The following is a 10492-nucleotide window of genomic DNA, read 5'->3' as shown; positions in this document are numbered from 1 at the left end:
GCTCGTGTCGATTCAGAAACGAACGTCTCTTGGCGGATGCCGCGAAAGTTTCAACTGAAGGCGGGACCACGACGCACATTATTTTAAAAACAAAAACAAAAAAACTTGATGGCTGTTACACTGGGTATATTAAATTGATTTAAACAGACATTCATCTGAAAGATATGCCTTTTCTCTATTCATTTTCTGTAAGGTAGTTTATTAAACAGGGTTAGATGGAGGCAACTGATTCGCTATGGCGACCCCTGAAGGTAAAAGCCGAAAGGAAAAGAAGAAGAAGTTTACCAAACTGTAATTTGATTACAAGCGAGCCATAAAGTGCACTGCAATATTCTCTGAACAGTTCTATTTTACATGACACATGCATTAAACTTGCAATGTAATTTTGCCTTCTTTTTTTTAAGGCCTGTATCTTGATAATATTATATGACTATTTAAAGCATACTTGGTAACATTTTAGTAGTTCAATTTTAGATTCTGACACTTCTTAGGTTCATGCACAAATCTTTCCCAGCTATTGTGACTGTTCTCACAATCTTAACAGTTGAAGATATAACTGGCAGGATCATTTTAACCTACTTACATCAGTGATGATAATTATATCAGTGTAGTAAAAAAATAAGATACTACCACGACTCTTGAGAGATTATCTTGTAAAATGTTCTCTCTCCAAAAGTTGAGTAGTTGGGAAATAATGTAATTTTGTAGTATAATTAAATAAATATGTGAATGCATTACATTATTTGTTATATGTCTATTTAACCCCCTAACTCTAGATGTCTTTTAACACGCCAAAGCAGTTATCATAATAGCAATGGCCAGGTCAAACTTGACAGATTGGCTGATTTGCTGTCTGAGGTCCTTATGACCCCCACCTTTAACACTCAGTGTGCATTTACTAAATTGACAACACACACTTCCAAGAGAGGCTTTCTATACAGCGACAGTATATAACCACAAAATGTTCAAATGTAAAGTGACTTAAAAAAAAAAAAATTGTAAGGATAGAATAAAAACAATGGTCACAACGTGAATCAGATGGTGTTTTTGTTTGAGTTCAATCTAATCTTGTTTTGACTGTCAACAATCAATACACACTTTTTTTTTTTTTTGTACTATCCTCTGAAGCCGTTTCACAACAGAATATCCTCTCTGGGGAATGGTGTTGTCACTTGGATCACTGCACAAAAACATTTTGAAATGAACATTTCTGGAAAATAACATTCAGAACAGTCGTAAATACTAGGATGTCATTCTCCTAGAATGCACGAGATTCTGAATTGCAACATTTCTTGTTGTGAAACAGGCTTTCCTTGTCACTTTGCGACCAATTCGCTTGCCAAGTGGCCCTATTTGCTGCATTAAGCTGCTCCTCCTACAATAGGCTACGTGATGTTTTCTAGCACAGATAGCCATGACAACAAAGTAGGAAAAATATCCGTAAATGAAAATACAGCTACCATAAGAATCGTCTTAATTTCCAATGCAGTGAACCAGGGTGAGAGATCTTTTAGGGGTACCGTGGGATATTATCCAATTTCACTTAATGTATTCGAAAATTATGTATTATATTTATTGCAAAAGGCAAAAAATAAATGGTAGATGGCACAATAATGTTAAAAATCTATTTGGTTTCCCGTGATTACATCAGCAATTGTGTCCAACCTGTGTAAATTGAGATGAGATCGTCACTGTTTCAATAATGAATATACTTTGTGTGACGTTCTTGTTTAGTTAGGTGCAGTGAGATTTTTCTAACGTAATATGATGGAAATTGACACACTAAAGGATGGGCAGCACACTGATGTAATGTATGTGGAAGGGGGGAACCAGCCACATTCTTCCAAACGTTACAAATTAAGTGGAAATATCAATTACGAAAACACATCGACAAATATTATTAGCAAAAGTAATACAAAAACAACAAAATATTAGCTCTCCACGTGACATTTATTTGTGGTGCAAAGTCGTCCAATCACGATCGCAGTCACTAGTGACAACACCACGGCTTTTAATTGGTCATACGGTTATACGTCACTTTTTATTGGTCAACATGCTTTGCGTTCTGGATTGTGAATGGGCACTGAAGTTACTTACTGCCCGCCTCTTTATGCATAAAAGCACAACTGTATTCGGCAGCAAACAAGGGTAAACCACCGTGTCGGAATAATTTTACTCGGGACATGGTCAGTCAGTAGAAGCTTATTGTCGGTTTATAATTTTTCTACTGTTGTTGTTTTTAAACATGTGAGTTTAGTGGATTTATTTGGGACAGAGGTTAACGGCTTATTTGCTAGTTAGCCAGCGAACTTGAAGTTGTTCGCTGACAGAGCATGTAAACAGGCTAGCAAACTCCCGAGCGACACTCCGAACTAACAACAGAGGACTGTTTGAAATAGATTTAAATCTAGTTAGTCCCTAAATCGGGGAGAGAACATCGTGTTCTCGTCAGGCCGCGGCCGATGACCTTCGACCCTCCTGTCAACGCACGCTATGTTCCCTTTAGACTCGTCTTGGAACATCTCATTTGCAGGTTGCGGATTCCTGGGCATTTACCATGTTGGCGTCGCAAGCTGCCTGTTGGAGCAGGCTCCTTTCCTGGTGCACAACGCCAAGCACATTTATGGGGCCTCAGCCGGAGCTCTCACCGCCACCGCGCTGGTTACCGGCGTGTGCCTTGGTATGTCAAACTCTATTGTAGTTTGTTTATGCGTGTTGGCCTCTGGAACTTGTGCTAGAGTACAGTACACGACATCTAATCTTTCGCAAGTGAGAGCTTGTGCTTGCAAAATCTAAGCCTGAATTGCTGGAGTGCTGGACACTACTGGAATGCGATTTGTTTGTTTTTTACCTACCAGAGTTGGCAAAATCTCATGCTGCGCACATAATTTGAAGCACATATATTTGTGTACTAAACCATGCATTGTTTAGTGCAACATTTGTGACTTTCAGCCTGTCCCTTGAGGTTATGTTTTGTGTAAGGTGAAAGTACAACATAGTTAGTCACCTTGCGGGAACTTCATGGTCACCTCGGAGAAAGAGCAACACGTGTACATTTTCAAGTATCTTTGTATCGAAGTAAAAGTGAAAGTATTTTTTTCTCCAAAGCGAGTGGTTAGCATTTTGATTATTTTATTTCTTTCAGTTTTGTTTACATTGATTTCACTTAAGGCAGCACGGTGACCTAGTGGTATGTTTGAATCCGAGTTTCGGTCTCACGTTTCACATCAAACTTAACAAGTAAGCAAATATCTAACTTCATGAGATTAATTACAACGTGGTTATCACAAAGCAATATCAAATGCAACAAATGTGCATAAGACCTCTCTGGTGAACAAGCAACTAATCACAATATTTGTGTGTCTAAAAGTAGCAACATTCCACATGTTTATGTAATATTGACAAACAAAATAAGTTATGCCCTCAAATTTTCTTACTGCAGAAAGAGGATATACAGTACGCGGGTTTTGTAACATCACACACAATAGTTGTTCATTTTTTTTTGTAGTTCAATGTTACTTGAGAGGCCTTTTTATTCCATAATTACATATTGTAGGACATCAAGGCAGTTAATTTCCACTGTTTGACTATTTCAATTCTTGTCCTGTTGCATATACAGGAGAGGCTGGTGCCAGTATTATTGAGGTCGCCAAAGAAGCCAGAAAGCGCTTCCTCGGTCCCATGCATCCTTCCTTCAACCTGGTGAAGATCGTGCGCTTCATGTTGCAGCGCACTCTGCCCGCTGACTCTCACCAGGTCGCCAACGGGAGGTTGGGAATCTCTCTGACCAGAGTAACAGACGGAGAAAATGTGCTTGTATCCCACTTCGACAACAAGGAGGAGATTGTGCAGGTGTGACGGATAATGAGGTTTATTTCATAGTTATTCAGATTTGGAAGTGTTAGTACCCATGTAATGCGTTTCTTGTTTTGTTTCCTGCAGGCGTGTGTTTGCAGTGCTTACATCCCAGTGTATTGTGGCATTATTCCTCCCACACTGCAAGGAGTGGTAAGTGGCACAATTATGTATGCATAACAAGGGGCAAAAGCAATCGATAGCACATTTAAAATCAGTGTACAGGTACATCTCAATCACCATCAGAATGAGTAGCACAATATCCGCTGGGGAAAAAGGATTTGAGATGTTTGGTTGGAGTTTTACATTTACTTTTATTGCCTATTTTAAGCTACCCTACTGAAGTCGTCCGTTACTTTGGAAAAATGTTTTTTGTGAATGGTATGAATGTGCTGAAACAAAACTTAGTTTCTCATTAATGGGCACTCGCTTAGCAGCCCTATGAAGTCTTCTACGAAATGTTATCGAGCAATGGCAGCTCCCAGCACCCTCCCCTTTGTGGCCTTTGTGATGGATTTTGTAATGCTTGTGTGTGTGTGCACAAGGTTTGTGACCAACATTTTAGAGTGTCAGGGCCAGTTGTGAGCGCGTTGGCTCTGACTTTTCGGGTCGTTCTGTCCTCCACATACCCTCTGGGGAGCGGGGCCTGATGTCACTCTGATCGCATCAGCTGACAATAGAGTAGGAATCCATTAAACCAAATTTAGATTTTCTAAAAATAAATAAAGCAGTGTCTATGCCTTAACAGCAAATTAAGAGATGAGGAAGATTGATTCCCTGAGAAATAATGTCTTGACGATTGAGGAAATCAATTAAATTCATTGTCATCTCATCCCTGCCACGGGAAAACAAATTCAGTTGTTAAAAAAAAAAAAAGAAGTAAATAATTAGATGGAGTTAAAGAGGTTAGTGATAGAAGCACAGCGGTCTAGTGATTAGCATGTCTGCCTCACAGTTCTAAGGTTCAGGGTTTGAATCTTGACTCTGGCCTTTCGGTGTGGATTTTGCATGTCTCTCTGTGCTTGTAGTTTTTTTCCCCCCAGGCATTCTGACTTCCTACGTGAAATGACTCTTAGTTTAATTGAACACGCTACTGTTACTCTGAGAGTGTGAATGGTTGTTTGTCTATTTGTTATTTCATATGAGAATTTGTATCAGATAAAAATAATTGGGTGGATAGTGTTTAAGAATAACAAAGTGCTTGCAAGTAGTCTTTCGGTGGTTTACAATGGCCATAGTGCATGACTGCATTGCATGTCATATTTTATTATTTTTATTTTTCATATTTTAGCAATTGGTCCTCTGTTTGCTGTATTCTAAAGCGCAATTTGTGTCTACATTTCTTTTCTGCAGCGATACGTAGATGGAGGAATCTCTGACAACTTGCCTCATTATGAGCTGAAAAACACAATCACTGTGTCCCCGTTCTCCGGCGAGAGCGATATCTGCCCGCGAGACACTTCCACCAACATACACGAGCTCCGCTTCACCAACACCAGCATTCAGTTCACCCTCACCAATCTTTACAGAATTTCCCGGGCACTTTTCCCACCAGATCCAATGGTAAGGTCACTTGAAGGCACCTTCCCCGATCTATATACACAATCCATGAACTACAGTGAACTTAATGATTTTTGTTGTGTCTAGGTTATGAAAGCCATGTGTAAACAGGGATATAATGACGCGCTGCACTTCCTGAAGAAGAATGGTAGGAATCAACACAGCGTGATTTAGACTTTTGTTTTTCAAACATCTGCAAAGTCAAATGGTCATTAAGATCATGATATAACCAACTGGGTAATGACTGCTGGCTGGCTACTTTATTCTGTGTCAAAGGGGAAGTCGACACAAAAAAATAATTCTTGGCAATAATATGTTCTATGAAGCCCCACTAGTCTAAATATGGTTATTTGGTTAATATTGTGTTAGTAGAACATGAGCTAAGCAACAAAATCCAGCATTTTTTTTAAAATCAATATAGTACGCTGCCATTTTGCCATTTGCTGTCCAGTAAAAATGACATCACAGTTGCTCAGGTCTCAGGTAACAACCAATCACAGCTCAGCTTCAGAAAACAGGTGAGCCGTGATTGGTTGTTGCCTGAGCAACATTGATGTCATTTCAGTTGACAAGTGGCAAAATGGCGCCCCCTGACATGGATAAATACGGCTGTTTTTTGCTGCTTCACTCATATTCCACAAACTAGTAATATTAATCAGAATGTCACGTTTAGACTAGTGAGGTCACACATGAAATATTTAAGGTTGACTTAACTCTTTAATCTACATTTCTGTTTCTATTCAGGATTGCTCAATTTCAGCGACCCCCACATAGACAAAGCCTTGCTGGCTAACAGAGAAGAGCACGAAGATAAAGTTGACCATATTCATACTGATTCTAAAGGTGTTGGAGAAGAGGAAAATATGCATACAGTCGATGGAACATTAACGGTTCATCCCTCAATAGAAGAGCACATCATTGTACGCCTTCCACCTACTCTGCACAAAGGTAACTTGAGATTATTTGTGTACACGCACTAAATCAATATATAGTTATGGAAAATTGTGACCCATTAAATCCGCCAAAACTGCTTTATCACAGCTTCTGTGGGCAGTTTTCTATACAGTGGAGGATTTGACTGTTGCAATGTGTGCTTCTTTGCCTCCCTCTGCAGCCCTAATTGATGCCTGCACAGAGAGAAGGAGCCTGGTGCAGTCGCTTAGCAACCTGCTTCCTTTCAGGATGGCATCTGCCATGATGCTCCCCTACACTCTGCCTCTTGAGTCCGCTTTGTCGTTGACTCTCAGGTACTGGTAGACTACATCACATTTGTACTCACGGACTCCTTCTCTGAAACCATCACATATTCGAAATGCAGTTTTGTCATTTTGTGTATTTTTTTCCGTATTTTTTTCATATGTAGACTTTTAGAGTGGTTGCCAGATGTACAGGAGGATATCGGGTGGATTCAAGAGCAGTTGGTGAAAATCCTTCAGCATGTTCTGCGCCAAACCTCCAAAAGCATCACGCAGCATGTTTCTGCCAGGTAGGTGTGCCGTTAACACCTAATGGCTGATTGATTATGCTTGTGCACAAAATAATTGTTATTTGTAGCCTAATATAAATCAATCAAGAACAGAATGTCCGCACCCTACTTTCTGTCTAATAAGAGAAGTGTAGGTTTCGTTATAACACTTTAAACAAGGGATAGGCGAGTGCCGATACATGGCCTTATTTCAAGGTATTGGTACTCTGAAGGCGATAATGGTATCGGACCTCGGTCACCCTTTTGTGGCTGTTTTATGACCCGGAACGAGAACTCTCTGCCCCCTGATCTCCGCAATTCACCCTCTTGGACCATTTTCAAAACTGAACTCTTCAAGATTGCCTACTTGCCTTAAAATGCACCGCTTTTTTATTATTATTATTATTCTATCTAATCTGTGGATTTTTTATTTTAAATTTAGTTTTAATGTTGTACAGCGTCCTTGAGGGTCTTGAAAGGCGCTTTTAAGTTAAATTTATTATTATTATTATTATTTTAAACACGACATATCTGATTAATATTAACATGTGTGGAATATGAGTTATGCAATAAAATCCAGTTGTTGTGATCCATCTCAGAAGGCGGCCATTTTGCCACTTGCCGTCGACTGAAGATGACATCACAGTTGCTCTGGCAACGGCCAATCACAGCTCACCTGTTTTTATGTTTTTTGTTTTAGTCCTACTGTGTGTTGAGGACCACAATGAAAATAAGCCCTTGGTCTTTGTGGTGTTTTTATCTTCGGTGATGCCTGACTGAGTGACTGGAAGTTTGTTTGTGCAGTCTTCTGCGATATCACCAAAATCAATTAATCAATCAATCATAAAGCCAACATTCCCTTCTCATGTAAGTAACAAAAAAGTTCTGTGAGTAGCAATGTGCACACTTACAAGAACAAGACAGTAGATGGCAATGAATGGCCTTGTTTTTTTTATTTTTTTGCACTCACAAAAACTTGCTCAGCAACAATTTCACAAGGTTTCAATAAAACTGATGCTTCCCTGAAAATTCCTCAGGCAAACTAGTTAATTGGTAACATGCAGGTGTTATTGCATAATGCCGAGTTATGTTCAAAATAGTGGAATAAAACCTACTCTGCTGATCTGTACTTTTTAGATTTTCCTGTCAGCTGGAGCTGTACCACTACCAGTCCCTGCCATCCCAGATCCGCTCCACCAGCCTGTATGCCACCTGGGTGGGTAGCAGCCCTCTTTCAGTCCAGGACATTTTTACGCGTCTGGACCAGTACAAGAGACAGCTGCTCTCCGGATCCATTTGCGTCAACATGGATCTGAAAGGATCCTTCAAAGCAGGGTCGGTGACTGTGGACAAAAACTCCGCATCCTTCCTCCCCGCAGAAGGCTTCCCAACACACACAAGCGGTCTTAACGACGCCGACTCGCCGCTTTTAAGTCCTGGTGCACATCAGACAAATTACTATCAGTTTTAAATATCTGATTGAAAAAGCAGAGAGCTACTGCACATCGGAAGGTCCAAGGCATGTTGTGCATAATCGGGTGCAAACAATAATGCACACTTTTGAAGTGAAATAGTTGAAGGAAGTGAGTGTTTATGTTTTCGTGGAATGTGGTTTGACTTGTACGTAAAGCATAGGTTAGGGTTGGAGACGGAGTTTGGCCTTATACATGCAATGTATAGTATCGGCCCCTTGGTGCTCTTTTGAGACTGTAGGAAGGAAATGGTGAAGCCACCACTCAACCTTTTGCAGGAAGTTACTCCAAACATTTTACGCAACTGTCATTGCAGCAATATGTCAATACACAGTGTTTTGGTTCACGTGTGTATGTACTGTATGGTAATTGATGCACGTGTATACTGTAAATACACGTAGCTGTCAATTATTTTTTTATCCATAATCTTCCATGTACAGCTTTTAGAAACATGCTTTTAGTATTCTAAAGGTCTGTTTACCTCAGGTTGTGCTATGTGACCTGATTGTAATTGTTTAAACCAAAGAATCAACTTATTATAAACAGGACTTTTATCACAGAATGTATTTTGTGCTAGCTAATCTACCTACTATGTACATTGTTTTGGACTTTAACTTTATAATATGAGAAATCGTGCCTGAGCCTCAACTATGTTAAACTCACATTTTATCGTTTCCAAATACATTTAATGTGTAATTAAACGGGAACCGGGAGAAACATTTTGTGACCAACAAATAAACTGGTGTTGCTGTGACTGTTTTGTGGATATCCGCATTGTTAAGAAAAAGCTGTGATGTGACATGAAGTGTGTTCATAAAATAGAGAACAAACAAATTGCACACAGTTCAAACCAAATGCCACTAGTAGAGTTTTGGGGAAATGATCCCAGGAGTTACAAATATTCCAGTGATGATTCATGACTGTAAAGCACTGTGATAAAAACCCTTTTATATCCTTTGGAAGACATTAGAGGCGACTGTTTATCCCAAAACAAACATCAATGAAACTAACTTGTGGATTTATAGTACAAATCTTCACAAAAGCATTGTATTTTTTGATGATCCCAAGCATACAGTGGGTCCATTTAAACAGTCGTATGGAAAATGTACACTTCTCTCAAAAGTTAAGGATACAGTTAGAGTATCTGAAACATGTAACCTTTGGAAATTGTCGTTCAAAAGGTTACAGGAGGTCATTTCATCCATCCATTTTCTGAACCGCTTATTCCTCACAAGGGACTTGTAAAAGTTAGTGTATGTTAGGTTCATCTTGAAATTTCACCCAAAAGCTAAATCTCACTAAATTTTTGTGAATAGTTTTTTTCTCTCGCCATACATTTCTGAATTCTTCAATTCAAGTGGTATAATATCGAATGGTTTTTTTTCTTCTTTTTTCCTCTGTAGCACTTTGAGATCATGTTGAGTGCATTACAAATGTATTATTATTATTATAAAACATGAAGTACAGAGTTCCTTCATTTTCAGATGGGGTTATATTCCCCAAAATACCCGCAATAAACGAAATCCACAAAGTAGTAGCTTTATGTTTTACATTTATTATAAATGTTTTAAGGCTCTAAAACCCCCCACCACACAGTTTATACACTTTTCTCATAGAGGCATTTGCATTTTCTCTCATTTCTCTCTTGTTTAAACATTGTCAATGTTCAAACCTTTCTAAATTTGATAAAATAGGTACATTACTTAAAAAAAAAAGCATGCAAAATTGCACCCAAAAAAAATCTGCGAAACAGATAGAGCCCCAAAAAGTGGACCGCGGTATAGCGAGGGAACACCGTATATGTATTTTGTTGACAACCTGTAAATGTATCTCTCGGCATGATTGGTCTTGTGTTTAGTGGGCTTGTTCCATTGATCAGCCATAGATCAATGCCAACATTTGTGTTACTTCCACTAAGTGATTTATCGCTCTCACAAATCATATAATTGTCATCCCACGCTTATCTTGTTGTGCTTTCTTGCATAAGTGGTTAAACAACGAGTCACTGATAAGATGAGGGAATCATGGTTGTAAAAATGCTGATGCTGCCAGAATTGTAGGTGCAACACGCTCCTGGGGTTTCCACAGTTCATATGATAATGACTGCTGGATGGGGGGGTTGTCGCATAACATTACGTAC

General features: G+C 39.2%; 1 protein-coding gene across 1 annotated transcript; it reads left to right on the top strand.

Annotated features, from left to right (window-relative positions):
- Positions 1-2107: 2107 nt before the first annotated feature.
- Positions 2108-9106, top strand: pnpla2 (patatin-like phospholipase domain containing 2). The gene is made up of 9 exons (XM_086074517.1): positions 2108-2680; positions 3620-3852; positions 3943-4008; positions 5209-5418; positions 5503-5563; positions 6160-6363; positions 6530-6662; positions 6779-6901; positions 8018-9106. Exons 1-9 carry the CDS (start codon positions 2494-2496, stop codon positions 8349-8351), a joined length of 1551 nt encoding a protein of 516 aa, XP_085930643.1. The 5' UTR covers positions 2108-2493; the 3' UTR covers positions 8352-9106.
- Positions 9107-10492: the final 1386 nt, after the last annotated feature.

This window comes from Leptonotus elevatus, chromosome 4, assembly GCF_054856555.1.
Source record: "Leptonotus elevatus isolate MCC_2025b chromosome 4, RoL_Lele_1.0, whole genome shotgun sequence".
In the NCBI taxonomy this organism is placed as follows: Eukaryota; Metazoa; Chordata; class Actinopteri; order Syngnathiformes; family Syngnathidae; genus Leptonotus; species Leptonotus elevatus.
The sequence above is the reverse complement of the archived record's forward strand: the minus strand, read 5'-3'. Positions and strand labels throughout refer to the sequence as shown.